Here is a 24,819-nt window from a genome sequence, read left to right on the forward strand (position 1 = left end):
CGCCAGGTTTCACGCTCAGAATCGCTCACGTTTGGATTTACTAACAATGAACTGAACGTGGGAATGTGCGCAGGTTCACGGCAGCTTTCTGGCAGGCATACGCACATTTTTTGTGCGTGTCTGTTTTATTTCCATTGGCGACTCCTAGAGGCAGTTGTGTTAAATTCCTCTCTACAAAGTGTCTGAGCCTTGCAATGGCAGCTGTATGAGACTGGTTCAGCAGGTATATAAGGTTTCCATACCATACATTTGACCAGCCAAACATTAAAGCACAATTTGCAGCAGTCGCCTGTTTTCCCAATGTAATCTGAGCGATCTACCGCACGCACATTGCTATAAAGGCACTATCTGAAGATGAATTTGCATGCGTGAATCAGAAACATTTCCATTCAATAAATGTGCAAATAAAATATGATGCTTATTGATATGAACTTATTGATGATTCCTACTTGTCTTTCTCGTGATAAATAGTGGGCAAAATCTGATATGTTGCGGGGGAAAAAACAAGAAAGAGTTCATCAGTCGCTGGATTCGAGGCGAGTTCATGCTCGAACGAAACTAGTCATAATCACATGCGTCTTACAAGGTGCGCCACTGAGTCTGGTAAGGGTTCCGCAACATTTTACAGATATAAACCACACTATTTCTATCTTTAATGCACTCAGTGCGATGTTCAGACCCAACTGTGTTAACCGCATCTGTTAAACTCTCCCACTCTATTTTTTTCTTTTGTTGTTAATTCCAAAGAACAAACTTGCAAATAACACCGCTTTTCTCCGGTCTACCTCCGAAAGCAGCACCTCCAATTCACATTCTGTTCAAAGTTTCTCTTTTTGCTTACTTTTGCCATTGCTTTTTCGTTGGGTTTTTCCATTAGCATAGTCATTAGCATATTCATACAGGGGAGGAGGCAGGGAGGGGTTTTGTGCTCGTGCATGTTGCGCTCAGTTTCACGTTCATTCAGATGTACAAAAGAATATGCGTGAGATTCGGCGTACGCAGTGTTTCATACATCTGAATTTTTTTCTGCGTACGCACATTTACAGCTTTGTGCGTACGCAATGTTTTAGTAAGATTTCCACGCAAGTCTTCGTACATGAGGCCCCTGAAACTTGCCTAAAGCACTTATTCATTGTTGCTCTTATAGTTATGTAAATTGCTTCCTTGTCTTCATTTGTAAGTTGCTTTGGATAAAAGCGTCTGCTAAATGACTAAATGTAAAATGTAAATGTTTGTTACAACATCATAGTAGCAGTTTTTTATTCCTTCCAACAAATTGCAAATGCTTTTGGACATGCATCAATTGCTTTCATACAACTCTCAACTATTTATAACATTATCATTTGCTTATGTCATGTCAGTCAAAATTAACTAAACTTGTGAATGCTGAATAGTCATTCCACATAAAAGAGTCCTCATTTCATTACTTGAGTCATTACATACAAAAATGTTGAACTAGTTGTTGAAATCTGTCAAGCTAATTTTATTTAAAAATTAAAAAAAAATATATATACTAAAAATCTTTAAATCTTTTTTTTTTTTTCAGAGAATATATTTTAAAATGAACAATTTTTATGAATGATTTACAGACCTGTAAGTGTTGTAGGTTCAGTTCCGATATGTACTGCAATATTGTATACAGTTGTACACAGCTCTACCCAAAGGGAGTTTTTGTTTGTTGTAAATAATTATTTAAGGGTTTATTTGTTCTTTTGCACAATGTTGTGAATAAATTAGGATTGTAAAGAGCAAATGCAGTGAAAATTTGAAAAAATGGCTGTGCAAAGAGTATACAGTGCTGTCTTGAGCGTTTTCAGGAAGTGTCACCAAAATCTGACTTTTTGCAATGGAAAAAATGTACGGAGTAAACTTTCATAATGTAAACATGACAAAGCCACATGACTATCTTGTCCATAAACAATGGTGTCAGGACTTTTCATCTTTATGACACTGACATTTTCATTGACATGAATACTTGCTTTTGAGGAATGAGCTTTCCATTTTGAGCAAGTGACACACTTTTGCAGGTTATCAACTAGGTTTTGCAGTTTGTACTACCCAGCTAGAAATTTGACGTTCCCAGAACGTTCTTAAAACTTCCCCGGCAGTGTCAAGGATGTTCTCTAGTAACGTTCCCAGGACGTTCTGAGAAGGTCACAATGTTGAGTTTTTTTAATGGTGTGGAGGACATTATTTGGGGGACCTTTACAGAACATTCAGAACGTTCTCAGGATGTTTAGGGGACCATACTTTTTTGAAAATTGTGACGTTTTCAGAACGTTCTCATAACATCCCCGGCAGTGTTAAGGACGTTGTTTAGTAATGTTCCCAGAATGTTCTGAGAAGGTCACAATGTTGAGTTCTTTAAAGGTGTGGAGGACGTTATTTGGGGGACCTTTACAGAACATTCAGAACGTTCTCAGGATGTTTAGGGGACCATACTTTTTTGAAAATTGTGACGTTTTCAGAACGTTCTCATAACATCCCCGGCAGTGTTAAGGACGTTGTTTAGTAATGTTCCCAGAATGTTCTGAGAAGGTCACAATGTTGAGTTCTTTAAAGGTGTGGAGGACGTTATTTGGGGGACCTTTACAGAACATTCAGAACGTTCTCAGAATGTTTGGGACCAAACTTTATTGGAAAATGTGACATTCTCAGAACGTTCTCATAACGTCCTTGTTGGTGTTCAGACCCTTGTAACATTCCCAAAAGGTCAAGATGTGGAATTCTTTAAAGGTGTGGGGGACGTTATTTTGAGGACCTTCACAGAATGTTATTTTCTTGTCCTGAATGTTAGAGACAGAAAGAGCTCAATCAAAAAATTTTTACTAAAATTGTCTTTATTGGCAGAAAACATAAAGCATTTGTCAAACAATTAAATTTTTAATATGCTGTGTCTGTGTGTGTTTGTATGCGTGTCTTAGTCACTTTCTCTATCGTCCAAGTTGTCTTTCTGCTGCCTGAAACAAAGCATAAATAACAATATTTACAAATAAGTTCACTTACTTTGTTTTTATCTTTTTTTTTACTTTCAGGTGTATGCAGTGGTGCTTGAGTCTTGTAAATAATTCAAAATTAATATATTTTCAATTTAAAAAAATATAAATTTCCATATCTACATCCCACTTATCTTTTTTTAAAGAACTGCCACTCAAATATCTTTTGATAAGGAAATGGTGTTACACACTACACTAAAGACATCCATAAGCCTACATTGTTATTTTCGTTTGCTAAGCGCAAAAATTTGTTTTTCAAACTACTTCTAAATTCAATTCTAATTTACAGCAAACTAGTAAATAAGCAATAATACAGAAGTGTGGTCAGAAAACTGAGTTGTATCCAAACACACGTCCTGTTCTTATGCCCCATATAGTTCAAAAACCCACAAGTGGACTAATCTGAGCTTGTTTTTAATAAAACACATATAAATATGCGTATAATTAATAATAATAATACTAACATTATACAAAAAGCAAGTTGTCGTAAATAAACTGAAAAAAGCTCCCCGAGATGAAGGCAGTGGTGTTTATATTGATGTAGAAAATAATAATTTTTGTAATATTTTAATCCTTTAATTCGTATTCATTTGTAAAGATATTTGCGCTGCTTTCAGCTGGTCTATTACACAGTTAATGTTAGTTCCTCCAAATAGCAACGCACCAACAATGCGCCTTAACACACTAATCACACATTAATTGATTTAATACGTTTTTTTGTATTCCCATGTTTCCTCCATCTCTGTGATCAGCTAGCTCCCATCAGGTATTTGGAAATCTCTTCTATTCTGTTGTGAGGGTAATTGTGTCAGTTCTGAAATCACAAAGCACTTTTTGAACAGTTGTATGTAATATTCGAGCGCTTTTAAGGTCTAAACTTACCTGAAATTGGCGAAAGCAGCCACATGAGCTGCTTTGTTGACAGTCAGATGGAGTGCAGTTGCTTAGGGATTAGGGAGTCGACTCCAAAAGAGTCCTTGATTCCTCAATGGACCCAGTGCTGGATTTGACTCAAAGACAGAAATCGACTCCCAGAGACGAGTCTGTTTTTTTTTTTCAAACCCTCCAGAACGAAGCAGTTACACGCTACACTACAGTTATAATGCTTCTTCTTGAGCACAATGATCATCGAAGACACGTTTTACGCATTTGCTTTTGAATTTTGAGACAACGAGCACTAGCTAGAATTAGTATTGCAGGAGTGCTCTTTGTAACGTTATTATATGACCATAAAATGACCAAAATAGAACGTCCTCCTCAAGTCATATTGGAAAATAATCTACTTCGTTACTTTTAAAATCACAATTCGTTACAGAGTACCGTAAATAAATTAATATTTCAACCACGCACTGACCAGCATTTCGGTAGCCAATAAAAAAAAGCTGATCTTAACGGACCAATGAAAAGCCTGGTACATTATTTGAACCGAAAAACAAGTTCAGGCTACTGCAGATTTACGTGAGCTGACTGTCATCATCATACAGTCACAAAGTTATCAATTGACATATGGAGATTTAGGACAGAAGAAATTAGGAAGAAATAGCAGAGGATGAATGCCCATGGCCACACCCGGAGGAGCTGTTCACATAACTTACAGGTAGATAGGAAGAAAGAGGACCGCTGTGCTGATGCAGTGTAAATAGCTATGTTATCATCTAAAATGCTAATTAAATGTTTGCCCAAAACTGGAATATCGCATAAAAGACTGCAAATAAAGCGTTTCTGTCCAACAAGTCAAAAAGAACAAAATCGCCACCTTCTGATTAACTGGCGACAAAAATCAAAAGTAAAAACAGAGTTTGTATCGGTAGGAGCAGCTGTGGGATTATCTTCATTTAATAAATGACTTGCGCATCAGAAGGCAATCCTGACCCACAGTGAACGTGCGCTGGCGTTTGAAGGCACGAGATACGGAGTGCAGAAACTCTTGACAATCCTGGAGGTCATTATTAATATAATAACATAATACTGAAATGGTTGAGGCGGTTTAGAATGACCAAAACAACACTTAAGATGTTTTACAATTTGCTTAGCTTGCTGGTTTGCCCATTCACACACATTTTCAAAATATATGCGCATTATAGCCATGCACACCTATTTTAGAGCTCATTTTGGAGATGCCCATAAAAACGATTGATGGAAACGTCATGCTTCACATAACTTTTGATAATATGCATAATAAAACATGTGCATAACTGAGTAGGTTAAACTTTTATTAGATAAGAAAAGATGCGCATAAACTACGAAGTGCATTTAACAAATTACAGTATGGGCATTAAAATAAAGGTTTGTTAGAGATGATGATGAAAATGTGTGTGAATGGACAAACCAGCAGACTGAGCACACTGTAGAACATCTTAAATGTTGTTTTGGTCATTCTAAAATGCCTAAATTGTTTCAGTATTAGTGTATATGGTTAATTACCTCCGGGCGTCAGGAGCTTGTCAAGAGTCTCCGCGTCTGGCTTTAAACGCCCCCACGTGTTCATTGTGTTTCAATTGTCTTCTGAGGCGCAAGTATTAAATAAAAAATCATTGACGCAGCTTTTTCTACCGCATTAAATTCTGTTTTTACTGTTGATATTTGGCGCAAGTTAATCAGGAAGTGACGATTGTGTTCTCTTTGACTCGTTGGATAAAAACGCTGCTTTATTCGCATCTTTTATGCAATATTCCAGTTTTGCACAAATTTATGCAATAGCCTATATTTGGATGGAAACACAGCTATTGCCTACATTTTTGTCACACACAGAACAAAGTCAAGTACGAGGCTTGTCCTTTTTTCCATAAATATTTAGCTTAACCTTCGACATGCACTGTTACTAGATTAAGGGATTATTATTCTGTCTAAAAATTATTTTTAGCACTGCTTACCTTCTTAATGTTATATCAACCTCTATCATTTGATCAATAAAAAGGCAGACACACAAGTGCACTGTTAAATCTATTAAAACTGATAAACGTATATAAAAGTTTAGAAAAAAGTATAAACGTCACTCATTACATTACTTATTTTATTTTACATAAATGTTTAAATACTTTAAATGTAAAATTACGCATTAACTTGAGCAGCTGTTTTCCCATGCTAACTGTCTCTGTTTTACTGATGGTTGCTTCTTTTTAAATATATACACTCATATTTGCTATAACTGTGCATGAGCAGATCAAGTTCAGCTGGGGAAAGAAATGCTAATCTCTTTTTTTATGATGTTGCCATGGTCACTCGTAATGTCTGTGCTCTATTGATAATGCCTTTTTATAGTCACGGTGTGCGCGCTTAACTCTGAGTTGGTCTACTCAAAGTTGATTGACTTAACTCAGATCAGCTATTCTGTTTTTAATCTCTCGGTAAATCAACTCAGAGTTCAAGTTTAAACTCTGAGTTGTTTGAACCTCCTTACTGAAACAGGCCCAACATCATTAACTGCATCATACATATGTGTTCTAACCTGATTGGTTAAAACAAAGATAGACTATGAAAATTTCTATGTGGGGTTTGTGCGTATATTCTGAACAATATCTTAAGCAGAAATGTCAGACATGCCTTAGATTGATTAGAGCTCACTCCAGACCTGTGAAACGGATCAACAATCAAACAGAACACATACACTTAAAGTATAAACTGTTTCTTATCCAAGGCTGAGTGTACTCTCAGCTGTCTTTATCAAAACTGGTTAAAAACCGGTATAATCTACATTCAAGCAGTTATTTTCTTACTATACAAAGTCTATCTTGAATAAAAGTAGAATCACTTTAAAAGAATTAACCGTAAAAATAGCAAAATCACTTTAGACATTTTAGATAGTATTAACTACTAGAAATAACAATAGAAACAGTTGATTCCAGTCCTCAGCCAGCAGTTCCACTCAATGTCTCCAAGACCTCTGACCTAGTTTTGTGGCTTCTGAAAATAGTTATAAAGAGACAGCCAAATGCACTGAATATTCTTAAATTAAACAATGTGTTAACTTATTTATTATTTAAAAATAATTCACAGTTAAATACTTATTCAAGTGATCAAATAACTATATTTAATATAAAAAAATTATGAAAAACAAGATGATAAGAAAAGGATAAACGTTGGTTTATGATGAGACGGATTGGAAAGCAGAAATCCGAATCCTTCATGTTTATATACTCATATAAAACAGAACTACCTAGGTAAGGGTGTACTGAAATAAACATATTAAACAAATTAAGTAAAGGGATCACCAAACATTGAAAATGCTGCCTCTTTCTGTTAAGTGATTGGCCCACATAAGCATCTTCATTTTTCTATTTCTCGTCTGTTGAATAATAGCAATAAGCAGCGAGTGATGGTTCTTGGAATCCACAAACTTTCAATATACGTCAAAAATAGAACTTTTACAGATGCAGCTAAAACTCACACTCCACCTCAGGTCTGATTATGAAGCTTCCACCTAACGGGAAAGGCCCACTCTGGGTATCATTTAGGCGCTTTATTTAAATTTTCACTGATGAAAACAAAACACGCAATAGTGGAACAATTATTTATTAAACTGAGTCAATTAATAGGTGAAGAGGGTTTATAAATGACTGTATCTTTGTATTTTGACACTTGCAGACTGGAAATGTGGAGAAACTGGAAATACCACAGTAATAACAGGTAAGTAAGGGTCTGGTGTGCTGTTGCAGGTAATGAAGACAACAGGAGACTGCTCTAGAACAGTTTGCGGATCATTAATTAACACATCAGTGAGATCAACAATCAAGTACAGATTTGTTCCATTGATAATAGGTCGGAATAAGGAAAAAGGGGGTGGTGGTGGGAATAGATAGATAGATAGATAGATAGATAGATAGATAGATAGATAGATAGATAGATAGATAGATAGATAGATAGATAGATAGATAGATAGATAGATAGATAGATAGATAGATAGATAGATAGGTAAGTTACATTTTTTCATATTATATGTATATGCAGCACATACTCTTGTTTAGCTCTGCAAACAGCCTTCCATTGCATGTTTGGCAAGTTACTCTGCAAATAAGTAAAGTTTTTAAAAATCTTTTAATGTTTGTCTTAATATTATCAGTGTGAAGAAAAGCAGAAGCACAATATTATTTTTAAACTAAGAAATGTGTGTTTTTAGTTTTGCCTAAAGCGTTTATCCCTCTGAATTAAATCTGAGTAATTTCTGTTGCATCAACCTTTTAATTTTCCACAATACTTTGCTTAAACTTTAAACTGCATCATGACTCAGACTTTGATATGAAGGATAAGAGGACATTTTTAATATTTGTGTGATGACAGAAAATTCAGAAATTCATTAAAACGAACATAAGAAATATACCACGACATGTCAGCATATAAATAGTGTAGCAAGATGTGTAGACTGACGCTCTGCCTTACAGCACTGATGAGAGAAATATTTTCCAGACCCATCAAGATCATCTCACTGCAGACACTCCTGTACACTGTACACATCCTTATACACAACACCAATGGTGACTTTGAGATACCTGGAGCATTAAGGTTTTTTTGAAAGGCATTTCTCTGTCTGTTTGAGACTTGAGGTCACAGAGAAGAGCAATTGCAGAGATGTGGAGCATCTACATGCTGTCACTGTCAGTCTATCTCCATATATAAATCTTATCTTCAGATAGGGAGAGCCAAATACCTTTACTGAGGGGAGGTGAAAGGTTTACACCAATCTCCACTTATCACAAAGCTTCTGTTTCTCATATTTGCTTTTTTTCTGTGGTGTGCATCATGATGCAACAGTCAGACAAAGTAAAATAAAAAGTATGTACCCCTGAGACTCTACAATCTTCACTATGATTTCTAAATACTAAAGTTTTTTCTGTTTCTTTCAAAACATTTCATGTGACTTCAGAAGTTCAACCATTATCCCACGAAGCTCCAAGAACACCAAAAAACAAAAAGAACAAAAGGAAAAACAAAACTGTAAAATGAATCTTCTTCATCATGCCAGGGTGGATGTTTACTACAGGTAACATGACTCATATGTGCCGCATTGCTGACTCTAAATGTACTTCGTTGCAATGACCATACTAAACACACACCATGACCTGAAGCAGAAGAGAACACAAAAAGGCATTTTGACAGATTATTGGGTGCACAAAAGTATTCTTGGAGCAATGTTTTGGTTATCTGGTAACCCTTTAGTTTAAAAATTTACACCATTTACTACTGGATTATTACCAGGGCCAGACAGAATCTGCAGACATTTTTTGCAATTTCTGTGCAGTTTCCTGTGGAATAATTTTTATTTTGGGAGTAACTAAAAACAAAAAACAAACACACACAAAAAAAGAATAGAAAAGAAAAGAAAAATGACAAAAAAAAATTAAATAAATGAAAACCAAAAAATACAATTAGATCCACATGTTTGGTAAACAAAGCAAGTCTCTCATATAATATATTTACTAAAAGACAATATATTAGACAAATATATTACATTACTGTATTATAAATAAATCATATAAAAGTGTCCATATTAGTTAATAATAATACTGAAATTAATATAAAAACTGAATACATATATGAAGAGTTCAGAAGCAAAGACCTGTAAGTGCTATCTTAAATTTCCATCTGGAATTAGCATTTTTTCAGCCACCTATGTTCATGTTTTTCATTTTAAAGAACATGAAAATAACTTACTCTTTGCCTGAAAAGTGAAATTACTAAACATACACAAAGGAGGCTGATAAAAAAAAATGCTCATTTTAGAAAAAAATTCTAAGGTTTTTACATCTGAACTGAACCTTATACAGTACTGAGCTACATTTTTAGTTAATGGTTTGTTAATAGTATGCATTTTACATTGAAATATAAAAGTGCAACCAGTTAATTTTCTGGACTTGGAATATCTTGGCACAATTGCTGTAACATGCTTGTCGAGAGAGGTCTGGATGCAGACCTGGTGCAGTGCAATCTGAGCTGCATCCAATGCTTTTTAATGCACACACCGAACCCCACCCTCACAGTGACATCACTAGCTCCATTGAGTCCATTGTGTCCGACATTGCAAGTGTGAGTTATGCAGTTTTAGCTTGCATTATCAAGGCTGCATCCAGTTACTTTTGGGCTTGTTGGCGATACGTCCTATAGTCAAGTCAGGCAGTAAGTTAAAGGTGCAATAGAAGATCTTGGAAAATGCTAATGTTAGCCTGATAGCACTGAAAGCCTATGTTGGACCCTGAAAACTGCCATAAAAAGCCATCCCTCTTCAACGCATGAATGTGTACTAGACAACATTACTATATCACCTAACATTCACCAAAGAGAAAACTTCATAAAACAGTTAAAATCCATATCAATAGACTTAATTTAATAATGGCTATCAGGGTGTGAAGAGACTGGAATCCAGCATAAGAAAAATAGTTTCAATGCGGCATTGTTTCATCATCTTTAAAAACTTTTTTTCTTATGCTGGTTTTTATCCTTAATCTCAACCCAGGCTCATTCTGAAAACGTAGCCCTACACTGAAAAAAAATTATTCAAAGATAATTCCTTTTTACTCTATTTTTTTTACGTTAAGTGGTTTTAAACACTTTATTTAGGCTGAATTTAAACAAACAAGTTGAACATTATTAAATTTAATTTGTTTGTTTAAATTCAACACAAATAAATTGTTTGCAACAGTTTTGCATGCAGCACTTTTTTCAGTGTATATACATTTCTGGAGAGCGCCAAATACGTCCCAGGAGGAGTTTTTTGCAGTTTTTGTCTTCGCAAATCCACCAAATCCACCCAGGCTGCTGTCTATTTGAAATCTCAAATCTTTCTTGCGAATGCCATTCACGCCTGCTGTTCTCACGTGTATCCATCAGAGGCAGCTATTGACTGACTGACTGAGTGATCGACTGATCCACCCTCCTCCTTTTATGTGTTTTCAAAAGCACTAACTGACCAGCGCTCACCCTCTACCCTAAACCCAACCGACAGTGTCCTTACAGGCAATCCAGAAAAAGAAAAGCCCTCACAGCAGCCAGATTTTTGGCATATATTCAGATTTTACCACATTCTCACTGTGTTTTTTACTTGTTTATTTTATTTTTTGACTTTTGTTTTTGTCATACCTGCTTTCTGGAATTGTTCTTCACCGGAGTCAACCACCGTTGTCGCAGTCAACCTAACTCCAAGTCACTAGAACAACAGATAACATCAACCATATGGAGGTAATCAGTCAGTTGGTAAGCATGGAAAAGAACGGCATCATACTGCCCCATTGCATTTGTTTTAAAGAAGAAATACAGCCATACGTACATCTGGCTGCATAATTCGAGATCTCCAGAAATCTATACAAGTCTACATTTTCAAATTGAGCCTATGTTGTTTAATCCGTTGCCAATCCATTCTAAAATATGAACTCAGCAGCAACTGAATGTTTCCCCACAGACTCATGCAGTGTGAAAACAACTGGCATTGACTCTGAAAACCACGTATTTTGAACTTGGCATAAGACAATAGCTGCATCCCAAATGGCACACTATACACTATGCACTTACACACTATGTACTTATTCACTTACACACTCAACAGCATAGTTTATGTATGTAGTGTCATCCCAAATGGAACACTATTTTTTCTCTTTTTTTTAACTAAGGGGAAATTCAAACTGTTTCCCAGATGACGTTGATGGCTGCCAAATTAGTAAAATAAATGACCAAACTACCAAATGAAACCAGCCATAGTATAACCACATTCACCACCAGGTGGCATTATAATCACTCTCGTAGGAGAAGTTTGCTTTCACAATCCAAAATAAATAATCCAACATCAGTGCCTGAAAGCGCCACCTCTTCCGCTATGTGAGCAAAGCTGCGGCCATTGAGTGCATGAAGTGTCCAACAGTTCACATTACTGGTTGAATAAGTGTATCATCTGGCTAATTAAAGTGCACTTATTTATTTTTTTTTTAGAGTTTTCAGTGTGAACGTACTACTTCAACTATTTATACTACAAAATGGCGTAGAATAGTGCATAAGTATGCAATTTGGGATGCACCTAGTGTTCACATTTGTTATTAACACGTTATAAAAACACAACGTAAAATGCTGTGCACTGAATGTTTTATTGCAATCAACTGACAATAGCAAAGTGCTTTTTCATAATAGCAATTGCTACAATTGAATAAAATAAGCATAGATATAAAAAAACAAAACAGAATCGAACAGAGTACAACAAATACACAGAAGCATAAAAAAAAACATGGCAACCTTTTCAAATATTCAGTGCACCGTTTTGGTTATTTAAAAAAAAAAACATAAAAACCACCACTTGAAAAAAAGCAGCACTGGCTGAACTGAACACACACCAACACAATATTTTTTGTCATTTGTTTAGTTTTTCTGCAGCTATACTGCCAGTAAACAGCCATGACATGCAGCCCTCGAAATGCATTTACAACATTGTGAGAACGTTATGATTCAGCTGGGCATGTTGAACTACAAAAAACACTATTAAGAATTCTGAGTAATTCTGTACAGATTGAATGACAGCAGAACCGCAATATCACACTCAATGCCACACTACACATCTCCAGCTTGAGGAAGGCTTAAAAAGTTAGAATGGCTAATTTTCAGTCAAACGAATGGATGAGTTGAATCGGCGAGGCCTTTCACAAGGTGGCGATAGTGAGCATGCCATTGATTTGACATGATGTCACAACACACAACTTTCAGACATTGATAAAATGTCCCCCTTACGCATCATGCACTGTACAGTTCAACAAACTTTAGTAGATAAAGAGAGCTAAGATTGAATGTCAGATTGGTTGGGAATAGCTTCCCATAGGCCACTGCACATTCAGTAGCCTAATAGTTGCCTAAATGTTCACTGCTATTTCTGCCACATTCTCTCTATTCAGGTTTCTGAAGTTCACATATTCTAACTAGGAGTTGTATGATTCAATAAATAAGACGACCACTGGCTTGGAGTGGATCTAAATTTCATTTACAGAAAAGCTGCTAGGTTGACTGTGGAGATCACTTGAGAGCGGCAGCGACCCAGACGACACGCTGAGAGCGACTGTGAGAACAGAGTGAAAATGACACTGTCGAAAGGTCTCCAATGTTTCTGTGATAAGTGAAACATCCAGTTTGGCGTCGCTGTTACTAGACAACACAACAACAACCATGTTTGGTTTAAAATAAAATAAGCAAAGCTCTACCAAAATCCATTCACGCTACAGCTAAACTTTATATGCTTTCAGTTTGGAGATCCTTGAACGACACAGGATTAATGTAACTGTTAAAACATGGCAGTGTTTTCAAAGTGTTCATGGAGGCCGACAATATTTTTAGAGATATAATCACACTATTAGGTCTTCACAGGTTATAAGACGGTGCATTTAGTTTCCACAATCTATTGTTTTGTTTTTTTTCTCAGCTGTAACACAAAGATCGGGCACCATATTTCAAACACAAACCCATAAAGAGAAGAAGAATAACACTTGATGTGACTTTGAATATATAGAAAACAAAAAGTCTAATCCCTTCATAACTCATAAATACATAGTAGCCTGCCAGTTTTACTTTCCTCCTGGAACATTACAGGGCACGTGTGATGATAAAAAGGTCTTGGCACTGAGAATGTCCCTTGAGACAAAAAGTGTCCTGTCAGCCGTCTACCTTCAAGTTTTCCTTCGTTTTTGTTTCATTTTTTTACAAGAAAGTCAAAAACTCTGGAGAGAAAAGCCCTTCATGCCCCCTTTGTTTCAATTCAACCTTGCGTTACTGAAATGTGAGAACACTGAGTTGATTTGTGGGGTCGTTTGTGCAAATATACATTACACAAACAAACACACACACACTCTTGTAGACGAGGAAATAAATGAATCTACTAAACCATGGGTGAAACGGGAGGGTAATAAGACATTGTATTTGAGGGCAGGTAGAAACATCTGAGCAATGAGGAAACCTGTCAGCATCAAGACTGTCTTTTCCAGCCAAATGATATCAGATGTTAAAACACGTCTAATCCTTGAATTTGTGGCTTTTGAAGTTGTACTGGTATTTGGCAGTGACGATGAGCTGGGGTTCGTGTGTATCCTTGGGCAATGAGGGCTCTCTGAATCCATTTAAACAGTTCTGCAGCGCACAAACAAAACCAATATACATCCATTGTCATTATCCAAAGTTACTTATGAGGAAAGATTGTCCTTTTCTTCCTTCATCCATACACCATTGTCTTTAAAATCTTTCATGGTCCGGCAATGACATTCCAGTCTCCTGAATAAAAAACAATCGGCACTAGCAAAATAACAAATAATATGCAATGGCTTCCACCAGACTTCATAGACAGGAGAAAAAAAGCAAAAAGAAAATACTTCTATCCTAGAGGGGGAAGGAGGTTGGCGTCAGTCGGGTAAACTACATCAAGGCTCACAGATACTGCAACCTTAAAGAAAAGGCTCTCACAAAAAAGCATGAATAAAAAGTAAAATCATATATATAGATATAGTTATAAAAAAGATCAGGAAAAGAAAGCAAAGCAAATGTCTAGGCATCACCATCAGCAGTCACCGGAGTCGTGGACACTTCGACTGAGGAAGGTCTTAGTCACTCAGTCATATGGACGGATTGACAGGCCAGGCTAGAAGCCCAGATTACTTTCTGGTGGCCTCATCAGGGAGGAGGAGGAGAGAAAATAGAGAGAAAGCGTCTGAAAGAGAAGAGAGTGTAGATGAGCAAGTCTCTAAATGTGAGACGGGGCTGTGTTTGTGTCTCTGTTACTCCACTGAGCCAGGGTGTAGGCTGAGGGCTGGAGGGTCCAGGCAGGTTGGGGAGTAGCTGAGATGGGGCTCTTTTATCCACAGGAGCGGCGCTCCATTCTTGCCCTCCTGGTTCTTGCTGGAGCTCCGGCTCTTGTAACGCACCAGCAGGACCGCGATGAGGAGAATGCCGAAGATGGGGAAGGGGTAAAAGAAGACGAAGTAGAAGAGCGAGTCGTTGGAACAAACCACTGACTGAATTGTAGAGACTAGAGAGGAGAGAAGTGCAATAGAGGGTTAGAGAAATATAACCATGGTAGCATGGTGTGCATTTAAAAGAGTATTGTTTTTCTGTCTGTCCATCTATCCATCCATCCATGCGTCTATCCATTCATGTGTCCATCCATACATGTGTCCATCCATCCACTTACCCTATCTATCTATCTATCTATCTATCTATCTATCTATCTATCTATCTATCTATCTATCTATCTATCTATCTATCTATCTATCTATCTATCTATCTATCTATCTATCTATCTATCTATCTATCTATCTATCTATCTAGCATACTTTAGTGTATGTGAAGATCTGCACATACTGTTGATCAAGATCACATATTTATTGATCAAGAACTCTTTGTACAATGTAATGAAAGGCAAACATCTTAAAGCAGATGATGGTACTACAAAAAAAAAAAAAAAACTCAGTATGTGTGTGTGTGTCTGTGTGTGTGCACGCAGAGGGTGGTGGTGGTTAAAAATAGGTGGTTATACAGAGATTAACAAAAAACTGAATAAAATAATTAATAAAAGAAATATGCAGAAACAAAAACTGATGCTCAACTCTGCCCTAAATAGAGGGAATGTTTTATCATGTTCTAATAGGCTCTGCTTCAGTTTTTTGTATCATTTTACTTTCGGTCTGAGCAGAGAAATGACTTACAGCATTGTGTCTAATTAGGACAGGTGTAAAAGCAAAACTACACATTGACAACTTGAAAAAATAGTACTTATAAAACCTCACCCTGCTCCATAACATTAACAATGGTGATTCCGGAGTTCTTGGTGGCCAGTTGGTACCATTCGTTGCGTGGGTTAAGCAGCCATTCTCCAACATGACAGTAGTAATTTCCGGCATCTCTGGCCCGAGCTTTCTGGATGGTCAGACTGTACAGGTCTGACGTGGTGCGTTCAAACTGCAGGCGAGAGTTTGGACCAGGCTCCTCCGTGGGACTGCAGTTTCCATTACCAAACACTGCGTCATGCCCGATGGAGAAGACACACTCTTTCTCATCCTCCTCCTCTTGGCCCAAACGATACACGTACCAGGATACAGAGAAGCGGGAGTCTTTTGAGGACTGAGACAGAATGCTGCAGCCTAGCCGAATTGATCCATCTTCAGGTATTGTGATATTGGATTCTGCCTCTTCCACCTGTAACTTCTCTACTGCAAAACAAAACCATAATAAAAAAATCATTAAGTGCATGACAACATTTCTAATCTTCCCCAGAGCCTGAAGCGGCATCTGTTGCAAAACCACAGCTACATTATTTAGAGCAGAATATCCTGGTTTAATTAAAAGAATAATTCATTAAAAATGAAAAATCTGTCATTCTGAAAACAAGAGAGACTTTGTTCAGCTGAACAAATAAGGGGAATGAATTTTGCTACTAAATAAAACATTCAGCTTTTTTGTCAATAGAATAAATTATTATTTTAACATATGTATTTTACAATTTTACAGAATTTCGAATATAGTGTGAGACTCCTTTTCAAAGCACATTTGAATTTAAAAAAGGAAATAAAGCATAACAAATATAAAACATCTATAATTAAATGAATTGCTGCTTCATCAAATCATTTTTTATTGCAAATAGTCTTGATTCATTTTTACATTCAACAGGCCAATTATTTTTCATGTTATATTGTCTGAAAACCTATATTTTGAACAGATTTCAATTTATTTTGGCAAGTCCTTCATTATTGTACCACATGAAAAGTGTTGGATTATGCAACAGACATTATACAGCTCTGTTTTTTTATACTGTAGCCAATATGTGGATAAATATTGTCTGCACATATAGATGCTTCTCAGCCTTAAATAAGCCAAAATAATGGTATGAAAAACAAAAAAGTATTACCTCTAACACATGATAATACAGTTAACCACTGATTAAAATGTTACTAAATGTTATTTTTTAAAACGGTGACTGAAATGTTCTTATTTTTGTAAAAAAATAAAATAAAATAAATAAATGTGAAAACTATATGATACAAACTAACCTTTTGGCATTGTTATGCTGCTTCTTTTTCTTAAAGAGCTTGACAGCCCCGTTCATCATTTACATTGTTTGCAGTATATTATATAAAACAGAATGAACATACATATTGTTGTGAAAAAGAAATATTTTTTAATTCTTTTTTCTTTTTATTAAACAATTGTTTTTGTATTGCTTAAGGGTGATATATTAACTAACTTTCTCTTTAGTATGATATGTCTTGCATACTAACAAAGCGTTTTTGCAGAAGTAGATGAAACTGATAGAAAAGCAAAGGCCTGGTTGTCTAAAATTTGCAACTTTGCAAATTGCAGAACTTGAGCTTTGCAGCTAAACTTCCTGTGAGCAGAGACGGGTTGAAACTGAAAACAGAATATGTGCAGTTGAGAAAGTCTTATGCTTTTAATGTTGTGCAGAGAATTAGTAGAAAAAGAGAACGTATGTATGGGTGCAGCCAATAGAGGACTGGAGAATGATTATATTCTATTATATTAGAACTGTTAATATCAGCTGCCTATAAAAGTTACAGACAGTAAATGAAAATTGTTGCACACCTCCTGAATGTAATTCTTGCATTGGATTTGGAATATCAAAATTCTAAAAAACCAAATTATTCATTTCTATTCTGTGCTTCTGAATAGTTGTATTTAAATTTCTGTCGGGTTGTCTGGTGCAAACAGCCATATTGCTTATCAATGCATGTCTCGTCATGCGTGTCGTTAATACAAGGCATTACAATGAAACCTGCTCACCTAATGTTTCAATTGTTCAATTGTTTCAAATTAATAAGCACTTAATGTGGAACTCTGAAACCATGTCTCATTTTGGAATCTGCTACTGTCCACCGGAGGTAGCATTTTCAGTCACGGACACATACTTTGAGAGCCTTCTGACTGAATGAATGAAATACACAGTTTTCCACCAAGGCAAATAATATTGGCTAAACTGGCATTTGGGTGGGTTAAAGTGACCAAAACAAAGACAGCGATCTGGCACAGAAAACACATGTTCAAAGCAGGATATCTGAGTTGCGCATTGTTTTTCAGATAAACAAGAATGTTCATTTAGCATGTTTTTTTAAATATTTACAAACATATTATGGTATTTTTATCAAAAACTTACATACAGCTCCTTTGACAACACTTATGCTTATAATGGTTGCCTAAATATATTTCTACGCACTAAAAATAACTTATTGGGTTACACTTTAGGTCACGATTCATGTTATAACCTACTGGCTTATTATCTGCCTATTATTAACTGTTCACTATTAGTTCGCTACTACAGCATCCCTAATCCTACTCAAAATCTAAACCCAGTTCTACCTTACTAACTATTAATAAACAGATAATCGGTAGTTTATTAAGCTAGTAGTGTTAGCTAATGGATTATTAATGCTGTGTTTTGTGACCTAAACTAAAGTGTTTCCAACTTATTTTATGAACGCTAACAGTCTACTACCACTCTAATAATTCATCGAATAGATGCAATGTTACTTACAATCAACAAAATGTCAACAACAAAAAAAAAAAGGTAACTGAAAAGTTTATACAAATAAAGTAGAAACTTGACTCACATACTCTAACACATCCTAAAAGTACATCAGTACCTCAGTAACAAAATACTGCGGGGCATCACGAATCCAGAGATGTGGATCTAGCAGCTCAGTATGTCACTCTCAACTGAAGGTGAGGATCAACACATTTTGCGTGAGAAGTCGCACAATTCTTCAGCAGGCTAAAAATAGTACTGTGTTTTCCAGCAAAAAAAATAAAATATATATATATATATAAGGGTCTCCTCTTATCTTCTGCTCATGTAGAAGTAGTGCAATTTAACTTTGAAGACGGTGCATTAGGAGGTGCTGAACCTTTCATCAACTATCTATTTGTAAATACATTTTGTATGGATGCTATTTCAGGCAATGGATGCAGCAGGGAGGTGATTTGACACTCACGCTCGCATCCCTAGGGAAATAAGATGGGAATTTTCACGAATGTATTTAGATATATTATCGAGGAATACTGTATATGGTTTGTGTGCATATGAGAGGAGAAAATAGAAAGAGATATAAAACAAAGAATTCATGAAAAACAGGTGCTGAAGACGATTACACATCTTACACACACACACAAAAAAACACATAAACATGTTCATGATAAAAAAAAATGATGCATATACAATAAGGGATTCCATGTAAATGTGACATATGCATTATTTATTTATGATAATTGTTTTCATTTTTTTTGACCAGTAAACAGAAACAAGATGCATTTTTACAGGAGCAGATGTCATAGCCACCTGTTCTCATAAAGTGGACTAGAGGACAAACTACACTACACAACATGTCTGTGTGACAGTGGTAAGTGAACGACCCATGTGTGTAGGGCAGTAATGCTGAAAACTGTGTCTGGAAGAAATATGAGAAGTGTGTGTTTTATCGGTCTTATCTGTTCCTTGTTGATTTGATAAAATGCGGTCTTTAAGCTAAGATAGTAAACCTTACTCCTCAACTGAACCATGCTAGACCAGCACTACATCTTCTACTAAGCTTAAAGGGATAGTTCACCCAAAACTGTTATTTTACTCACCCTTGTTCCACACCTTTATATATTTTTACATTATAAAACAATTGACGATGTTTGAAAAAAAAAAAATTATGGTTACAGGTTTCCAACATTTTTCAAAAGAACGTCTTTCATGTTTAACAGACAGCTTAGGGGTGCTCAACCCTGCTCCTGCAGATCTACGTTCCTGCAGAGTTCAGCTCCAACCCTGATTAAACGCACATGAACAAATTAATCAGGACCTGAACAGCACTTGATAATTACAGGCAGGTGTGTTTTATATGGGCTGCAACTGACATCTGCAGAAAAGTAGATCTCCAGGAACAGGCTTGGTCAACCCTACTCTACCTGGTTTGTGACAAGTAAAGGTTGAATAAATGATGACACAATTTTCAGTATTGGGTGAACTACCCTTTAAATGTATCATAACCACTACCATTCCATTTGTTTGTCATCAAACAAACTATTTTGTTGAATACTGTTGGAATTGTTTGTTATGCATAACACAAACTCACACATTGCTTCGAGTCTTGCTTTGCAATGGTGCTCATTGTGGAGCGCTTGTTAGACTGTTCCTTGTTTTCTGTACTGTTTGCTGCCCTGATCTTCACCTGTTTGCTAAATTACCCTTTTCGCATTAGTTTAAATATAGTGTAGTATTTTATCACTGTCTGTTTTGACTACCCTTTTATGTATAATACAAAAAAAACTGCATTTAGATCCTCACTTCTGTTGTCAGATGTTGCTATTCTAAAAATTAATTTACACACTATGCTTTTACTGCTTAAATTCTTTTTGGAAATCATGATAAACTACAAAAAAGACAAAAGTTAGGGGTATAAAGGGTTAGCTATTTAGTGAGGAAGCAATAAAGACATACCAATGCATACCAATAAAAAAAAAAAAAGTTATTTTCCAAAGATGAACTTCTATTCATCAGTTGAAATTATTGACAATAATAAAAACAATTATTATTTTACTTTTTTATTGTACTATTATTATTATTAATAATGTTATCAATGTTGATGTTATAAAAATATGATGGCAATGATTGCACAATTGTTATCATAATATTTATTATGGAAAATATTTTAATAGAATTTTTTGTAATAATAATAATAATAATAATAATAATAATAATAATAATATTAATAATCTACAACTACAACTACTATTAATAATATATTGTGGGGACGCAGTGGCGCAGTAGATCTGAGGCTATTGCCTCACAGCATGAAGGTCGCTGGTTCGAGCCTCGGCTGGGTTAGTTGGCGTTTCTGTGTGGAGTTTGCATGTTCTTACTGCGCTCGTGTGGCTTTCTTCCGGGCTCTTCGGTTTCCCCCACAGTCCAAAGACATGCGGTACAGGTGAATTGGGTAGGCTAAATTGTCGTAGTGTATGAGTGTGAATGAGTGAGTAAGGATGTTTCCCAGAGATGGGTTGCAGCTGAAAGGGCATCCCCAGATTATTAAAGGGACTAAGTCGAAAAGAAAATGAATTAATTAATATTGACAGTGCCTAATTATCAGAATTATTTCCAACAACATTATCATTATTATATATGTTCTTCTTCAATTTTATTATAGACCAGGAGTGGCCAACCCTGTTCCTGGAGAGCCTCCTTCCTGCAGATTTCAGTTGCCATATCAAACACACCTGAACCCATTAATTAGGACCTGAACACCATGTGATAATTACAGGCAGGTGTGTTTGATATGGGTTGCAACTGCAATCTGCAGGAAGGTGGCTCTCCAGGAATAGGGTTGGCCACCCCTGTTATAGACTAAAGATAAATACATCGCTAAAATAAATAATACATTTATTAAAAGATAATATTCTAGACTTTTAAACAGTAGTGTATAGGTCATGATGTCACAAAAAATGTCATTTTAGGTAAAAGTGGGCCAACAAATAATTAAGAAAGGCGGTTCCCAGCAGGGGTCTTTCATGCAGCTGCTCAGGGTAAATAATGGGGCATCAGCTGTGTGGTATTTAGACGGGCATCACGAGTAAAACAGTGGTGGAGATCGTGTGTGCTTTGAGCTTCTGAGGTCTATATGGGGCTCCTGAGGGACTGATAACCTGTATGTTTGCACACAAAGCCTATGCATGTCTGTCTTGACACGTCTCTGATAAACGCACACATGCTGATGAATGCTTTAGCTTGGGCAGAAGCGAGCTCAGGATGGCTGCTCTCCACGCTGCTCTCAGGGGGAGAATGTTTTCACGCTGCTCTTTCCGATCCTCTCGTGGCAGATGGCCTGATAAACCCACGGGACTGAAACACACACACCTACTGCTGATTCTCTAAGGATTCAGAGTCTGCTATAGGAATAAAGGCCAACTCTGCTAGTTGGGTGCCATTGTAAATACTGGCCGCCTCTTTCCATGAGCAAGATAAAATAAGAAAGGAGTAGAAAATGCTTTAGAAAATGTAGATCGCATCTCTCAGGAGGCTGATTTGTTCATTTCATTTCAATTTTCGGAATTCTGATTTACCCAAAAAGATGCTACTCTTCTAACAAAACAAAATTAAGTGCCAAAATCTCAACATACATTACTGTTTAAAAGATAAAAAAGTACATTATGTTCACAGAGGTAGTGTTTATTTAATTTTAAAAAATCAGTAATGTTTTATTTATTTTAATATATTTTGATATATTCAAGCCACATGATCCTTAAGAAACCTTTTTAGGATTCTGTTATGGTGCTGTTATTATCAAAACTAAAAGGTTGTACTGCCTATTTTCTTTGAAGATTAGACAGTCCAAAAGGACTGCATTTATTTGAAACAGAAATTGTATAATTTAGAAATATAATACATTTTTACTGTCACTTTGGATAACCGATAAACGTATCCTTACTAGATAGAATTATGCATAAATAAATACAAAAACAAATTATAAAATGCTGAGCTTTACTAGTGGGGAACTGCTATAATTTGAAGTCCAAAAGAGCAACAATTATTAAAAAAATAAAAACATTTTGTAATTTTATGTTATTTACTACGTGTCATCTTAAGGGCTGTTCACATGCACGCTCAAGTTTGTTATTTGCAATGGAGACATGTGACTTGTGCACACAAATATGGGCTAGTAGCCATACTTTTTATAGAAAATACACATTTCAGTAATAACTGTAGACTGATAACCTCAGACAAATACAGAGCACCCAAACACTAAAGAGCTTTTTAAGTTTCTACATAAGTAAAATTTACATCAGAGCTGCAGCAAGGGTTTGTTAGTAGTGGATCCTCAAAGAGCACAGCTGATGGTAGCTTAGCAATGACAGACACCATGAAAGCGTGAACTCAGAAGTGTGTTGAAATTGGTAAAGACAGCCCCGTAATCTATACATTATAAATACTTTAAGTAATTATTTATAAACCAATCAATCATTCTAAACTTTGAGTTGAGACTAAACATTTTCTAAACTGGGTTTTCCTGTTAACCCCATAAGGTGCACTTCTTAAAAACTTTTGGCCCACATCTTGGACTAAATAATGTACTAACACAAATATTAATAAGCAGTAAAAATAATAATAATAACCTATGGTCAAAAGGTCAAAAAGGTTGTTATGATGCCTGTTAAACAATTCTTCTTCTTGTAATTTCTGTTGAAGAAAAACATCTTTCATTATTATTAGCTCCAAATGTGAAATCATTATGTTTGTATATTTATTTTTTTCATGTAGTTTGTATGTGTAACCCTGCTGGTCCAACAGCACCCAACCCGCTCCAAGCTGGGATTGAACAGGTGACCTTCCACATGGGAGTCGGTTGCTCTACCAAGGAGGCTAAAAACCATGGCCTCTAGCATCTGTCGTTAGGGCACATTTTAGAGGTCAGAAGAGTGAGGTTTACCCGCACAGCCTTTCACTAGCTGCTCTCTGTTACACTCACCCCCCTAAACCTCACTCCTATCCAGGTCACGGCACCAATGTAACTTCACTGGTCCTACACCACCCAACCAGCTCCGAGCTGGGATCGAACCGGTGAATCTACCAAGGAGGCTAAAGACCATGGCCTTTATTGTCTGTCGTGAGGCTTACCTGCACCCCACTTCACTAGCTGGCCTCTGTTACACGTGTAATGAACTAATTATTTAAATACATGATTAAAAAGTTTCAAATAAAAATTACATTAACACACGTATATTATAGTTCTTATCTCAAATTTAAAACAAGGATTCTAACAAATTTACTTGACAAATTGATAGTTTATAACTCACAATTTTGATCTTATAATTTAGAATCCTGAATTATTTGATATAAAAAAATTCTGACTTTATAAGTCAATAAGTGACCCTCTTACCTGGCTGTCTCACGGCAACATGTGTGAAGCCAGAGGAGTCCTGTGCCAGCCGGTACCACTCTCCATCAGGGTCCATGAGCCACTCCTCCACCAGACAGTAGTAAACTCCAGAGTCGCTGGTCTCTGCGCGGTGCAGTGTGAGGCCGTACAATCTAGGAGAAAGTCTCTCTGACTGCACACGGCTGCGCAGACGCTCTTCTTCTGCATATGCACCATACTCAAATGCCCCTGTGTGTTCAATCTTCAGCAGAAGCTCATCCGGCTGACCCGCTTCAGCCTTGCGGGCGTACCACAGCACTGCATGCTGTGAGTCCAGGCTGGTCTGAGAGGAGACAGAACAGTTGACCCGCACACGACTGTCCTCCAGAAACTGAAGACTCTGATTGGACTTGTGCACCTTTAGTTTACTCACTAAAGGAGGAGGAAAATAAGAGGAAACATTAGAACAATAAACAACACATTTGTTGTGTACTGTTAAATAAGCTTATAATTCTGACTCCAACTGTATATGCAGTGTGTATATATATGTATATATATATATATATATATATATATATATATATATATATATATATATATATATATATATATATATATATATATATATGCCTATTACATAACCATAATACACGGTGATATAGCCTGGTTTGTTAGTTTGTTGGATTGTTCCTTGTTATTCTACAAATTCTTTTTTATAGAGTATAGTTATAGTAGTATAGTTTTTGTTTATGATTTATTTTAGCAAACAGCTACAGAAATACAGAAATAATAATATCAAAAAATATATAACTACAAAAAAATAATAATAAAAAGAAATTAAAAAGTAAATAAATAAATAAATACATTAAAATAAAAAAAGAAGATAATTATTAAATAAAACTAAATTATACAAATAATGCGAGGCAGATGTCTACATTTATACAATAATCTCAATGTTACATTTCAAGTACTAAAAG

General features: G+C 36.0%; 1 protein-coding gene across 1 annotated transcript in view; it reads right to left on the bottom strand.

The window, feature by feature from the left end:
* Positions 1–14,719: 14,719 nt before the first annotated feature.
* The window catches only part of igsf3 (immunoglobulin superfamily, member 3), a 279,332-nt gene continuing 269,232 nt past the window's right edge, over positions 14,720–24,819 (bottom strand). Inside the window, 3 exon segments of the mRNA NM_001159666.1 lie at positions 14,720–14,970; positions 15,728–16,150; positions 23,864–24,274. Of these exon segments, the coding sequence (NP_001153138.1) occupies positions 14,720–14,970; positions 15,728–16,150; positions 23,864–24,274 (1,085 nt within the window).

The sequence above is a fragment of the Danio rerio genome, chromosome 9 (genome assembly GCF_052040795.2).
Source record: "Danio rerio strain M-AB ecotype USA chromosome 9, GRCz13ab, whole genome shotgun sequence".
Taxonomy (NCBI): Eukaryota; Metazoa; Chordata; class Actinopteri; order Cypriniformes; family Danionidae; genus Danio; species Danio rerio.